Source organism: Podarcis melisellensis (genome assembly GCF_964234715.1).
Source record: "Podarcis melisellensis genome assembly, chromosome: 13".
NCBI lineage: Eukaryota > Metazoa > Chordata > Lepidosauria > Squamata > Lacertidae > Podarcis > Podarcis melisellensis.
Window position 1 is genome coordinate 3015907 of NC_138545.1, and position 15335 is coordinate 3031241.

General features: G+C 46.3%; 2 protein-coding genes and 1 long non-coding RNA gene across 4 annotated transcripts in view; 2 read left to right on the forward strand and 1 right to left on the reverse strand.

Annotated features, from left to right (window-relative positions):
• LOC309355947 overlaps window positions 1-15335 on the forward strand; it is a 116527-nt gene that overhangs the window by 79475 nt on the left and 21717 nt on the right. The window lies entirely within an intron of this gene.
• The window catches only part of LOC309355821 (asialoglycoprotein receptor 1-like), a 35494-nt gene that overhangs the window by 431 nt on the left and 19728 nt on the right, over window positions 1-15335 (forward strand). The gene's annotated exons all lie outside the window — the stretch shown is intronic.
• On the reverse strand, window positions 133-12702 carry LOC309355793 (zona pellucida sperm-binding protein 3-like). The gene is made up of 7 exons (XM_081886941.1): window positions 12282-12702; window positions 9838-9956; window positions 7874-7977; window positions 6231-6402; window positions 4269-4389; window positions 2691-2782; window positions 133-385 (listed from the first exon to the last, which is right to left on the reverse strand). The coding sequence occupies exons 1-7, from the start codon at window positions 12642-12644 to the stop codon at window positions 229-231; spliced, it is 1128 nt and encodes a 375-aa protein (XP_081743067.1). The 5' UTR covers window positions 12645-12702; the 3' UTR covers window positions 133-228.

Below are 15335 nucleotides of genomic sequence, written 5' to 3' on the forward strand. Positions count from 1 at the left end.
GCAGCTTTGTTTAGGGAAGTTTTCAAATATTTAATGCTGCATTGTTTTAAACATTCGATTGGGAGCCGCCCAGAGTGGCTGGGGAAACTCAGCCAGATGGGTGGGGTATAAACAATAAATTATTAGTAGTAGTATTATTATCATCCCGCTCAACCCCCTGCAATGCATACAGGGAGGACACCAAAGGCGTGAGGAGGGGCAGAGATGGAGGAGACGACCTCCAAGCCCTCAGAAAACCCACTCACCTGGTAGACTTCTTTGCCAGCTCATCTCCACGGCTCGGGGTCTGGGAAGAAAGCTGGGGGCCTGTTCTTCCGGAACCCGGTCGCAATTCCTCGCCTCACAGCAGCTGCAGATGCTTCGAGGACCCTCAACAGGAAGCCAGCTTTGGGGAGAAACAGAGAGAGCATGAAAGATCAGGCAGATCCACCTTCCCACCTCCGCTTAACGCCCGTGATCCTTTTTGCAGAAGACCGATGTGGGGATCAGGGACGCGGGTGGCGCTGTGGGTTAAAGCACAGAGCCTAGGACTTGCCGATCAGAAGGTGGGCAGTTCGAATCCCGACAACGGGGTGAGCTCCCGTTGCTCAGTCCCTGCTCCTGCCAACCTAGCAGTTCGAAAGCACGTCAAAGTGCAAGTAGATAAATAGGTACCGCTCTGATGGGAAGGTAAACGGCATTTCCGTGCGCTGCTCTGGTTCACCAGAAGCGGCTTAGTCCCGCTGGCCACATGACCCGGAAGTTGTATGACGGCTCCCTTGGCCAATAAAGCGAGATGAGCGCCGCAACCCCAGAGTCGGCCACGACTGGACCTAATGGGTGACACCTGGCTTGAGAGCAGTACGTGTGAAAAGGATCTAGGAGTCTTGGTTGACCACAAACTTGACATGAGCCAACAGTGTGACGCGGCAGCTAAAAAAGCCAATGCAATTCTGGGCTGCATCAATAGGAGTATAGCATCTAGATCAAGGGAAGTAATAGTGCCACTGTATTCTGCTCTGGTCAGACCTCACCTGGAGTACTGTGTCCAGTTCTGGGCACCACAGTTCAAGAAGGACACGGACAAACTGGAACATGTCCAGAGGAGGGCAACCAAAATGGTCAAAGGCCTGGAAATGATGCCTTATGAGGAATGGCTAAGGGAGCAGGGCATGTTTAGCCTGGAGAAGAGGAGGTTAAGGGGTGATATGATAGCCATGTTCCAATATATCAAAGGATGTCACATAGAGGAGGGAGAAAGGTTGTTTTCTGAGCAATGGATCCAAACTACAAGAAAGAAGATTCCACCTAAACATTAGGAAGAACTTCCTGACAGTAAGAGCAGTTTGACAGTGGAATTTGCTGCCAAGGAGTGTGGTGGAGTCTCCTTCTTTGGAGGTCTTTAAGCAGAGGCTTGACAACCATATGTCAGGAGTGCTCTGATGGGGTTTCCTGCTTGGCAGGGGGTTGGGCTCGATGGCCCTTGTGGTCTCTTCCAATTCTATGATTCTATGATTCTATTCTATGATTCTATAATGGTCAGGGGTCCCTTTACCTTTAATGTGGGGATCAGGTGGGGTTGCTATGAGGAATTATGAAAAATGAAGCAAGCCGTTGTGTCCACGATGAAAGCATTGCGTTGACTGGGTTTGATTCACTGACAATAGTTTCTGATCGAATCCCAGAAGCCTCTCCACCTCTGGCAATTGCTTTCTCTACGCCTGACAGGCACATATAAGCATTCTAGGACACAGACCTGTTCTCGGTTAGTTTGCCAGGCATCCTGGGCCATAAAGATGATAGTTAGCTTTGATGTACCTTTCCTTGGTTTTGGTAACGGTAAAGGTAAAGGGAGAAAAGCAATGACAAACCTAGACAGCATCTTAAAAAGCAGAGACATCACCTTGCCAACAAAGGTCCGTATAGTTAATGGTCTGGTTTTCCCAGTAGTGATGTATGGAAGTGAGAGCTGGACCATCAAGAAGGCTGATCGCCGAAGAATGGATGCTTTTGAATTCTGGTGCTGGAGGAGGCTCTGGAGAGTCCCATGGACTGCAAGAAGATCAAACCTCTCCATTTGGAAGGAAATCAGCCCTGAGTGCTCACTGGAAGGACAGATCCTGAAGCTGAGGCTCCAAGACTTTGGCCACCTCAGGAGAAGAGAAGACTCCCTGGAAAAGACCCTGACTAAACAACAACTCCTTTCCTTGGTTTTGTTAATCTTAAAGGTAAAAGGATCCCTGACCATTAGGTCCAGTCGTGGCCGACTCTGGTGTTGCGGCGCTCATCTCGCTTTACTGGCCAAGGGAGCCGGCGTCCAGCTTCCAGGTCATGTGGCCAGCAGGACTAAGCCGCTTCTGGCAAACCAGAGCAGCGCATGGAAATGCCGTTTACCTTCCTGCTGGAGCGGTACCTATTTATCTACTTGCACTTAGACATGCTTTCAAACTGCTAGGTTGGCAGGAGCAGGGACCGAGCATCAGGAGCTCACCCCGCCGCGGGGATTCGAACCGCTGACCTTCTGATCGGCAAGTCCTAGGCTCTGTGGTTTAACCCACAGCGCCACCCGCGTCCCTAGGGCCCTCTAAACTATGGTTATTCATGGAGCTTAAGGTCCTCTGCAGGGCAGACCAGGAGAGGCGGCCCAGTAAATAGTGAAAAGGGCTTCAGGAAGGGGGAAATATGTGTTGTGCGTCTCGCAAGCGACTCACGTGTTGCCGGCAACGTCAAAGGAGCAAGCCTTGTTCCGGACATCTGGCGTTTGGTCGGCTCGCGTTACCTTGAGGTGGCAAATCACGTACAGCTGGAAGGGAGAAGGCAGGAGGTTAAAAAGGGCTTTTTGGGCAAACAGCAAGGGGACAGTGGCGACAGGTGTCAATCAACTGGTTGCATCCTTATTAATTGCATGGATATCCTGCCTTTTTCTCAAAGGAACTCAACGAGACATTCATGGTTCCCCCTTTCCACAACAACCCTGCGAGGTAGGCTAAAGCTAACCAGCTCCCAGCGAGCTTCTTGGCTGCGTGGAAATTCGAAACCAGGTCTCCAAGGCCCTAGTTCTCATTTGATCCCCACCCAAAAACACTGTAGGATAGAGGTGGGGCTGAGAGGCCATGACCGGCCCCCAGGGTCACACCCTGCGAGCTTCCTGGCCGAGTTGGAGCGGGGATTCGAACCCTGCTCTCTCCCAGGTCCTAGTCCAGTACTCTAACCATTGCACCACACTGCCTCTCTGATTTTAGGGCTTGCATAGGGCACGGGACTCCCGCAAGCGCTGCCCATCAGGAGTTGGGGCAAACCCACCTCGACCCAATCGGACCTCCATTTACCCTACAACTGTTTGATTTCTTTAGTTTAGATCATTTATATAGCTTTTAAGTTTTAAGTTGAAATTCAACTTGTTTTTATTATTGCTTGTTAGCCACCCTGAGCCTGGCCTTGGCTGGGGAGGGCGAGGTATAAATAAAAAATTATTAGTATTAATTATTATTATTAATTTTTTTTAAGTCAGTGGATCTCCCAAACCCAGCTTCCCTTGGTTCCATAAAACCATCCCCGATAAAAAAATACACCACTCAGAATAATAATAATAATAATAATAATAATAATAATAATAATAATAATAGCGGCCTGCATGATCTGGCTAAGGGAGAAAATAAAATTCAAGCCGCTCAGAATTAATTGCAAAAGAGAAGTTGAACTATGCAGAATTTTCAAAAATGACAGATTAAGAGAAAACGGCCACAGCGACTTTGAAAAAGAATGGGAACCATTTATATTATACTTGCAGAAACAAAGAAAGTCGATAGGCTTAATGGCAGGATTTAAATAAACATTCACATTATTAGTATGAGAAAATGTTTAGGAGATAGAGAAATATTATGGTCTATTTGCTTTTATGTCTTTAGGTTTGATGTTATGTTATTAATAACTTTTTTCTGAAGCCGAAGTTCGGAAAGGCTAGGAGGGGATGGAGGAAGAAATATATACTAAACGTTAAGAATTTGAGATGTATGTAATGAATGAAAAAGAAAAATGAGTAAAAATTTTAAGAATTAATTGCAAAAACCCAGTTGAAGCTATTTCTGACCCGTGCAAGTAACGATGCTGCCTCCAGGGGGCAGTGCAGCCCATTTCGCAAAACCCACCTAGGCCATCCTGTTGCCCACCGGGCGCTTTGAACTATAACTCCCATCCGCGCCAGGTGGACGAAAGCTCTAGGGACGCCGCTCCCACAACCCCGTGGGCCCAGTTAAGGCCTCCCACACCGCCGAACCCCACCTGCTCACCATATTCCTGGAGTCCCCGGCAAACCGGAAAGCGTCCACCGTGAAACGTAGCGTCTCCTCGGAGACTCGGGGTGCGAGGAACGTAGACGAGACGCCCTCTTGCCTCCCGTCCACCAGGCACCTGCGCCAAAGGGAGAAATCGTCACCGACTTTGGGGACTGGAGGGTGGCGGAAAATTGACTGTTTCCCCCAGATTTCATTCATTTATTAAATTTATTAAATTTGTTGACCACCCTTTGGGTGAAAAGGAAAGGAAATTCTTATGGCAGATTTCTGTTTCCAGAGACTCCTCAAAGTCAAAGGTAGATTCCCCACCTACCTTTTCCCTTGCTTGGATAATAATAATAATAATAATAATAATAATAATAATAATAATAATAATAATAATTTATACCCCGCCCATCTGGCTGAGTTTCCCCAGCCACTCTGGGCGGCTCCCAATCAAGTGTTAAAAACAATACAGCGCTGAGGATACAGGATTGAGATTTTCTCGGGTTTTCCCCTGCAATTTAACTGGGTTTTTTCCTTTTCCAAAGGAAAAGCTGCTCTTTAGTGCTAAATCAGAGCAAACGTCAATCTCCAATTGACCATTTGTGCCAACTGAGCGCTAAAGAGTGGATTTTTCCAAAGCTGCAGGACAAGAGAAGGCTGGATAAACCCTCTCTTATTCTTTAGCCGTGTTAGGAAACACCATTTGCTGCGCACCGTGCTGATGGGAGGTTAAAGTCCTGACATAATAATAAATAATAATAATAATAAATAATAATAAATAAATAATAATAATAATAATAATAATAATAATAATAATAATAATAATATATTATTTATACCCCGCCCACCTGGCTAGGTTTCCCCAGCCACTCTGGGCGGCTTCCAAAAAAATATAAAAATACTGTAATACATCAAACATTAAAAGCTTCCCTAAAGAGGGCTGCCTTCAGATGTCTTCTAAAAGTCTGGTAGTTGTTCTTCTCTTTGCCATCTGGTGGGAGGGCGTTCCATAGGGCAGGTGCCACCACCGAGAAGGCCCTCTGCGAGGTTCCCCGTAACCTCAATTCTCGCAATGAGGGAACTGCCAGAAGGCCCTCGGTGCTGGACCTCAGTGTCTGGGAAGATTGATGGGGGTGGAGACGCTCCTTCAGATATATCCGGAGTTGCCGTCAGGGAGCACTTTAATCATCCGTTTCCCATGTGGTCTTTGGAACTCCCTGCCAATTGATATTACACAGGCACCTCCCTTGTACAGCTAGATGCACCCTCAAATCTCTTTTCTGCTTCGGCAAGCCAGCACCCAGCTGCTGAAGGTGACTTGGCCTGTATTTTGTTAATTTTATTACATTTTATCAGCTTAAAAGTCCAGTTTCTTTAGTTTTTTCGCTGCTTTTAAATGAATAGGGTAATGCCGTTGTATGTGAACTGCTCAGAGAATTGTTGTTGTTACCGTATTGGCCCGACTATAAACCGTACCCACAAATAAGCCGCAAAAAAGAGAATAACCGAATATAACCCGCTCCCAAAATCGCTGCAGTTGGTAGAATTGTAACTCCGAGCCAATTTAAGCCTTCGGTCTCGCAAGCCCAGAAAAGTTACCGTACAATCGGCTGAAATCGAAAATGCTATTCAATTGCTACAATCGCACAGGTACTCAAGCTCGCAAATTGGCAACGAAACCATTTTTCTGTTCCGTTTTACCGTACGTCTGTTCCAGCAGCGATATCGTAAAAAACCATTTTTTGTTAGGTCGCGAATTCAAGCCCTGCTTTAATAACATTTCAGGGTTTGAATTTTTTTGGGGGGGGGGAGAGAAAGCGCGGCTTATATCCGGGTCAATACGGTATTCAGGATAGAAGCCAGACTGGGGATAGCTCACCTGGTAGAGCGCAAAACAGGTTGCGGGTTCGAATCCAACGATTCTATGATAAAACTTACGAAATAAAACACTCACGCAAGGTATTTCCTTACCCGTTGGAGTCGACAATGGCATACGTAGACCCCAGAGTGGCTTCCGGGCTGGCGACGCAGCTGTCCACAAAGAGCCTTAGGGGAAGGTGCTTCTCCGCCTCGACTTGGGCTTGCAGGTGCAGGATCTCACCCAGCTGGAAGCGAGACGATAGCCGCTCTCCGCTCCAGTCATCTTGGCGGCGCGAGAGGGTGAATGCGTTAATCATTTTTTATTTTTTTAATTGCAAGCACAGAAGAGAAAAGGAAATAGACTTTTCCTGCTGACAGTGTGGTTCATTGCAGTGGCCTGTGGAACAGCCTGCCACTTGAGACTGGGCAGGGAGGGTCCCTTAACTGAGCTGAAGGCCAGATTTAGGGCTGGATGAGGCCCTGAGCTACTGAAGATAATGAGGCCCTTTCTATGTCCAGCTGTCCTTTGCCAACAACAAGTTGTCGCTTTTTTGTGCTTTATGGTAATTTATGGACCTAAAAAGAAAAGTTAAGAAACTTGACCACAAGTGGAATATTGCTTTTGAATAATGATATTGGAAAACTGCTACATTTAGTTACAAGGTAATTCAGATGGTTGGGACTAGAGGAAGTCAAGTAATATGTTTATGAGGTTGGAAGTGTAACTAATTAATTAATTTGTATTGTTTATGTGTTTGATATTACCTGTATATCTTTTACTGCTATTTGCTTTATTTTCTTCTTCTTTTTTTTGTTTTATTTGTTTTACAGTATGTGTTATAGTTGTATGAAAATCAATAAACATTACTGGAAACAATTTATGGACCTAACAGGTATCAAAAGCCATTTGCACATCGCAAAATATGTATTTTATCAAAGTGACTGTTGAAGCGAAATATAATTAAGTAGAAGTATATTAATAGTGAAGTAATTATTAAGCTCTAACTTAAAATGATTTTTAATTCATAACTTAACGCAAACATTTAAGGTTTATGAGGAAATGCAAACATTTAAGGTTTATTTAAGGTTTCCTTCTGAGGAAACTGAATAGTTCAGTGAAACGGCGTCCCGTTAAGGCTTTGTTCAGTTCTAGGTTTTTTCTAATTTTTCCCTTAAACTTCTTGATTTTTGTTATTTAGTTTAATTCTAGAAGATAATATTTCTAGTCGATTACTTCTCGTTTCAGGGATTTTCATGGTATTTCATCTGTTTTGTGTAATTTCGCGGTTCCGTGACTGTCTTTTTTTCTACCGGCTTCAGGAAAGAAGCCAGCATTTCATAAAACAATTTTGCTGCAAAGGTTAGGAACTTCAGGAGTGAGGGCTAAACAGAGCTTGTGAAGAAGAAGGGACCCCGAGGGTCATCTAGACCAACCCGCTGCAAGGCAGGAATATGCAGCTGTTTCGTGCAGGGTTCGAACCTGCAACCTTGGCCGACGCAGCTATCCTGCGTTCAAGAGCTATTAGCCAAAACGGCCAAGCAGAAATTCCATTTTCAGAGACAGCAAACCACAGCGATTGTTATAGGCTTTGGGGGTTTTCTGGCTGTCCCCTGTCGGAGGCAGGAGACTTGGGCTAACGCACAACTTTGCATCTTTTAAGCCCTGGTGCGCGGCAGCCTTGGATCCTAACCAGACCTGTTTGGGGGCTTTGAGCTAAGCCCTTTCCGCACCCCGAATCCACCCTCTTCCTTACCGTTCATGAGCCGCAACGAGAACCCGAGCCTTGCTTCGGCCGACACGGTGGACCTGAAGGGAGCCCAGGTGGGCTGGATGGCCAGGCTGGAGACATTGCCTTTCCTGGAAACGGGAAGAGAAGCAGCTGAGAACTCAGTCCGAAGAACGTGGGGCACCTAGATGCCATCCAGACTGACCCGCCACCCTCGGGAGCGAGAAATCGCTTCCTGCTCCGCCCATTACTCCTCGCTGCTCTCAGACATCTAGGGGGTTGGCAGGGCAGAAGGTAGGGATCCTCTACAGTGGGAGGAGCCACAGCCAATAATGGGAGGAGCTAAAGGCCTCCATCCACAGACATTTAAAGAGGTATCGGACCACTTTAAACCATCCAGGCTTCCCCCCCAAAGAATCCTGGGAGCTGTAGTTTGCTAAGGGTGGCAAGAGATGTTAGGAGAAAGAACCCTCTCTCTCTCAGAACTACAATTCCCAGAGCGCTTTAACTATCAAGAAGTCTTGCCCAGGGTACTTTGGGAATGGTAGCCAACATGGCGCCCATTGGATGTGGCTGAACTACAACTCCCATCATGCAGCAGGCTGGCAGGGGTTGATGGGAGGCAGCCCCCAACTCCCAAGAGCACCAGAATAAATAAAATAATAATAATAATAATAATAATAATAATAATAATAATAATAATAATAATTTATTATTCATACCCCACCCATCTGGCTGGGTTTCCCCAGCCACTCTGGGCGGCTTCCAACGAAACACTGAAATACAATAACCTATTAAACATTAAAAGCTTCCCTGAACAGGGCTGCCTTCAGATGTCTTCTAAAAGTCTGGTAGTTATTTTTCTCTTTGACATCTGGTGGGAGGGAGTTCCACAGGGCGGGAGCCACCACCGAGAAGGCCCTCTGCCTGGTTCCCTGTAAATTGGCTTCTCGCAATGAGGGAACCGCCAGAAGGCCCTCAGAGCTGGACCTCAGTGTCCGGACAGAACGATGGGGGTGGAGACGCTCCTCCAGGAATACTGGGCCTTTGAGGCCGTTTAGGGCTTTCAAGATCAGCACCAACATTTGCAATTTTGCTCGCAAACGTACTGGGAGCCAGTGTAGGTTCAAGACCGGTGTTATGTGGTCTCCCAGTCCCCAGTCTAGCTGCCGTATTCTGGATTAATTGCAGTTTCCGGGTCACCTTCAAAGGTAGCCCCATGTAGAGTGCATTGCAGTAGTCCAAGCGGGAGATAACCAGAGCATGCACCACTCTGGCTAGACATTCTGCAGGCAGGGAGGGTCTCATTCTGCGTATCAGAGGGAGCTGATAAACAGCTGCCCTGGACACAGAACTGACCTGCGCCTCCATGGACAGCGGTGAGTCCAAAATGACTCCCAGGCTGCGCACCTGGTCCTTCGGGGGCACAGTCGCCCCATTCAGGACCAGAGAGTCCCCCACACCCACCCACCCCCTGTCCACCAAAAACAGTACTTTTGTCTTGTCAGGATTCAACCTCAATCTGTAATACAGTAAAACACCAGACATTAAAAACTTCCCTAAACAGGGCTGCCTTCAGGTGTCTTCTAAAAGTCAGATAGTTGTCTATTTCCTTGACATCTGGTGGAAGGGAGTTCCACAGGGCGGGCGCCACCACCGAGAAGGCCCTGTGCCTGGTTCAGGCCTTATGCACTGACCGAGGCTGATGAAAGCCGTAGCCCAAAATAGAGAGACGAAGGACAGCAAATTGTGGAAGAGTTTCACCTGTTGGATTTCTGCCTGATCTACCACTCTTTTAAAGGTACAGGAGCAATTCTCCAGACTCTCTCCTACCCATGAAGCGGCGCTATGTTCTCTGCGATTCCGGCATTGATGGGGGTTGGTTTGGATGACCCCTGGAGGGCCCTTCGCACCCTACCATAGAAGCCAAGGGCTTGCTAGGGTGAAAAAAGCCTTGCTTCACCCCACACCCAACCGGCAGCCTTCCTCACCTGGGGTAGTGGCACTCAATGGGTATTTCCGCAGCGTTGGTCCTGGTGATTATGGGATTGGCGGAAGGCGACGGCTTGTGGAAGAGACTGGTTCGGTAGATCAGCATTTCTGGAGTCATCTAGAAGCAAAGGGAGATGGGTTGACTTTCAGAGCTTTTCCTAGGACTTACTGCAGGATCCGTCCATCCCAAACTTTTAGTTTTCCCGGAAACAAGGCAAGTTAGCTCCTTGCCGGAAGTTTTTGGCAAAGGATCGGGCCCGACTGAAAGGCCCCCATCCCCTGGGATGGTTTCCCGGCCAGCCCCACTGAAAGCTACGGGGCTCGGGAAATAATAATAATAATAATAATAATAATAATAATAATAATAATAATTTATTCCCCAGGCACTATGGGCGGCTTCCAACAGAATATTAAAATATAATAATAAAACAATAATAATAAAATATAATAATAATAATAACAATAATAATAATAGTCTGAGATGAAAGCACCTTGAGATGAAACCCCCCAAATCGCCTTAAACCGATGAAGACAGAGACCGACAACCCCTACGTCTCCCAAACAGTTCCCTTATGGGTTACTCGGAGAGTAAAAGGCAGCCCGCCCTGACCAGGGTCTCTGCCAGATCTCAGAACGGCACGCCGGTCCCTCCCAGCAGCTTCCAGTGAAGAGTTAATAAAATAATAATAATAATAATAATAATAATAATAATAATAATAATATTCATACCCCACCCTCCCCAGCCAAGACAGTGCTCAGGTCGGCTAACACCAGATATAAAACAATGGCTTGAAACACAACTTAAAAAACAAGATTAAAATACATTAAAATGCAGGGTTGACCTGCGGAACTCCTTGCCACAGGAGGAGGCGGCGGCGACCACTGATTGAAATGGCGAGGACTGGGCAAATTCATGGAGGAGCAGAGGGCTGTTAGTGGTGGTCATGGGCCTGATCCTGCAGGCTCTGTTTTTTGGAACAGGGAGGAGAAGGCTATTTGTGGAGGGTTAAGGCTATCGTCGAGTGGCTATCCCACCAGCTGGAGGCAGCAATGAAAGTGGCCAGAAAACGCAGGTGGGGAGCATTGGGTCTTGGGTTCGAATTCTGCCTGCGGGCGTCTGGTTGGCCGCTGTGGGGACAGGAAGCTGGGCTAGCTGGTGGCCTAATCCTGCAAGGCCTCCTCTTGCATTCCTACAAACCAGGGGTCAGCAAACTTTTTCAGCAGGGGGCCGGTCCACTGTCCCTCAGAGCTTGTGGGGGGCCAGACTATATTTTGAAAAAAATATATATGAACAAATTCCTATGCCCCACAAATAGATGCATTTTAAATAAAAGCACACATTCTACTCATGTAAAAACGTCAGGCAGGCCCCACAAATAACCCAGAGATGCATTTTAAATAAAAGCACACATTCCACTCATGTAAAAACGCCAGGCAGGCCCCACAAATAACCCAGAGATGCATTTTAAATAAAAGCACATACTCTACTCATGTAAAAACACACTGATTCCCAGACCGTCCGCAGGCCAGATTGAGAAGGCGATTGGGCCGGATTCGGCCCCCGGGCCTTAGTTTGCCTATCCATGCTATAAACAAGGCGTGTCCAAAAGTCCATTTTGGGGGTCTAATCTGGCCCCTGTAGCAGTTAATTTCCCGGGGTAAAATCCTAAAGAAACCTCAACTACTTCAATCCTTTAAAAAGCCATACACCTTTGGGGTAAATAAAGCCCAACAACTTCAGTCCCCCCAAAAGTCAACAACTTTGGTCGGCCCCCATTGGCCCTTCCTTTCATCAAATCTGGCCCTCTTTGAAAAAAAGTTTGGGCACTACTGCGTATAAACATTTAGGCAAAAAAAACCCAAAGTAGAAAAACACACAATTCCTTGTTTTTAGTAAACTCCCATCAATGCAGGAATCACTGAATTTAGCCCTTGCAAGCCAGATTACGCTAGTAGAATTGCAAGAAGTTTTGTGAGGTCACAATGTAATTAAGTGTGATTTAATAAGGTGAAGATTTATGTTCGTTTAAAAAACTTTTTGGAAAATTAATAAAAAAAATTCAACAAAAGAAGTAGTTTTGTGAGTATTTGAAATATTACAAGACAGACTAGGAAAAGAGTTATTAATTAAGGATAATTGATTTGATAAGGTGCAGATTTATGTTTGTTTAAAAAAATCAATTTAAAAATTCAACAAAAAAAGTTTTCTGAGGTTTAGTATTCAAAATATTACAAGACTAGGAAAAGAGTTATTCATTAAGGATAATTAAATGCTATATAAAAATTAAACCTCCCTGGGGCTGGCCTGGAAGACCCACCCTCCCAGGGGGTTCTGCCCCATGTTGCTCAACACACCTGGCACCCCATTTTTAAGCTGCACCCCTCAAACAGGACCCCCCCTCCAACCCCCCCAAACCCTTCCATCCCAAAGAACCCAAAGCACCTGGACCACGATGCCACACTGATGGAGACCCGCCTCAAAGATGACCACGTCAGTGGTGCCAGCGGCAAAGGACACCGGGGCGCACGAGGCTGTCCCCAAAGTCAGATCTGCGGGGGCCACCAGCCTGCCCACCCCAAAGAGATCTCGGTGAACGGCCACCACCAAGCGGTGGGGCTCGCAGGAAACCTTCACGGCGTGGGGCGTGGCAGGAACAGCCCTGGAAAAATCAGAGGAAGGGGGCAAGGGGACATGATCTGAGGTCTCTGGCTCCCACCAGTCAGGACTCTGGGGGTAAGCAAAAGCCCCCTGGCAGAAAAAAACGCCCCACAGCAAAAACAGCCCCATCGCAAACTCCTGCCCCATAGCTGCAACCCCGGTGCGCAATGAAGCTGAGAGCCAAGCGATTGTGCTTTTATACTGCTTTCTGACTCCGCCCACAGTCACATGACTTGAGCAATTAAGACCCGCCTTGTCCTGCCCTCATTCCCTCGGGGTCCTAAAACCCACAGGTTTTTTTTTTTATAATAATAATAATTTATTATTTACACCCCACCCATCTGGTTGGGTTTCCCCAGCCACTCTGGGCGGCTTCCAACACAATATTAAAATACAGTAATGCATCAAACATTAAAAGCTTCCCTAAAGAGGGCTGCCTTCAGATGTCTTCTAAAAGTTTGGTAGTTATTTTTCTCTTTGACATCTGGTGGGAGGGAGTTCCACAGGGCGGGCGCCACCAACCAAGAAGGCCCTCTGCCTGGTTCACTGGTACCTCACTTCTCGCAGGGAGGGAACCGCCAGAAGGCCCTCGGCGCTGGACCTCAGTGTCCGGACTGGAGGATGGGGGTAGAGACGTTCCTTCAGGGATACTGGGCCATTGGGGCCGTTTAGGGCTTTCAAGGTCAGCACCAACACTTTGAATTGTGCTTGGTAACGTCCTGGGAGCCAATGAAGGTCTTTCAGGAATACTGTATATTTTATTCCAGTCCCCAGTCTAGCTGCCGCATTCTGGATTAGTTGTAGTTTCCGGGTCACCTTCAAAGGTAGCCCCATGTAGAGCGCATTGCAGTAGTCCAAGTGGGAGATAACCAGAGCATGCACCACTCTGGCCAGACAGTCTTTGGGCAGGGAGGGTCTCATCCTGCGCACCAGATGGAGCTGGTGGACAGCTGCCCTGGACACAGAACTGACCTGCGTCTCCATGAACAGCTGTGAGTCCAAAATGACGCCCAGGCTGCGCACCTGGCCCTTCAGGGGCACAGTTGCCCCATTCAGGACCAGGGAGTCCCTCAAACCTGCCCGCCTCCTGTCTCCCAAAAACAGTACTTCTGTCTTGTCAGGATTCAACCTCAATCCATCCATCCTCCAACCGCCTCCAGACACTCACACAGGACCTCAAAACGCCCCATGGGCTGATCACCGAAGAATGGATGCTTTTGAATTCTGGTGCTGGAGGAGACTCTTGAAAGTCCCATGGACTGCAAGAAGATCCAACCTCTCCATTCTGAAGGAAATCAGCCCTGAGTGCTCACTGGAAGGACAGATCCTGAAGCTGAGGCTCCAAGACTTTGGCCACCTCATGAGAAGAGAAGACTCCTTGGAAAAGACCCTGATGTTGGGAAAGATGGAGGGCACAAGGAGAAGGGGACAACGGAGGACGAGATGGTGGGACAGTGTTCTCAAAGCTACAAACATGAGTTTGACCCAACTGCAGGAGGCAGTGGAGTGCCTGGCATGCTCTGGTCCAGGGGGCCACAAAGAGGCGGGCACGACTAAACGACTCAACAACAACAACATCCTATAATTCCTAGCAAAAAAATCAATGCAGGAATTTTTTACCCAACGTGGAACTCGAACTCATTACCCTGAGGTTAAAAATCTCCTACTCTACCAATCAAGCTATTCTCATTTTTTCACCTCTCAGCCAAAAAAAATCATTCATTTAACCCCGATGTGGTGGTCAGGATTAAGGCCCTCTGCAAAGATTTATTTCTTGGGTTTTTTTCTAAACCTTATGCAAAGAATATTTTTGCATTTTTAAATTGGGCATGGTTCTGGTGCTGGTTCTATTCAGGTTTACTTCGTATAACTGAGTTCAAACAGATATGCAGCCAATCCTAGGGAGGTTTACTCAGAAGTAAGCTCAAAGAGCTCGCAGCCCATAACACCAGTAAAGTTGGCCAAAATTAATAAATGTTGGAAATCTAAAGAAAAAGAAGGTACCTTTTAGCACATGTGGTGGGATTGTAAGAAAGTAAAATGCTTCTGGGAAATGATATATATAATGAGATGAAGGAAATGTTGAAATATACATTTGCAAAAAAAACCCTACAAGCATTTTTACTTTGCACTGTAGGTACAGAAATGAATAGACAAAAATCTGTTTTTATATGCAGTTATAGCAGCGAGAGTATTACTAGCCCAATGATTGAAACAGGAAGAATTAGCAACAAAGGAGAAATGGAAAATAAAACCGATGGAGTATGCAGAACTGACAAAATTGACTGGGAGAATTCAAAACCAGAAAGACCTGGACTACCTTAAGGATTGGAAGAAATATATGGCTTATTTGAAAGACAATTGCATTAATGTAACCTCGCTTGTAGGTTTACAATAAGTTTTGTAATGGGGGCTGTATAAATTATTGTAAAACGATTTCGGAAGGAAATAATTCAGAATTGAAGTTGAAAAGCATTAATTATAATAACAAAAGGCAAGAATAGATAGCAGATTTGAAAATCACTTGACAGAATTGATGGAAGCCCCAGGCTATAATAGCCAAAATGAAGGTGATGTGATGTGAAGTTTTGTTTGGAAAACATATGCAAAAATTAATAAAAATGATTTATTTTTTAAAAAAGAGAAAGATTTCAGCCTGTGGCTCCTTTGCAAGGTGATGAAACTCTATCAGCTATTTATTGCACATTATTCATTCGTATTTGTTTGCAGGGAGGGTTATAAAATATTGCACTGGTTAATAGTCACCCCAAACTTTCCAATATACTATCAGTTTCCTTTATTGCAGGAAGTCTGACACCTTTGGAAATAGAAGGAATC

Coding starts and splice junctions, on each gene's coding strand:
- LOC309355793 (XM_081886941.1), bottom strand. CDS start 12,644: ATGGGGCAGGAGTTTGCGATGGGGCTGTTTTTGCTGTGGGGCGTTTTT. Junction 6,403..7,873: donor CTCGTTGCGGCTCATGAACG/GTAAGGAAGAGG, acceptor CGCGCCGCCAAG/ATGACTGGAGCGGAGAGCGG. Junction 4,390..6,230: donor GCCATTGTCGACTCCAACGG/GTAAGGAAATAC, acceptor CCTTTGGCGCAG/GTGCCTGGTGGACGGGAGGC.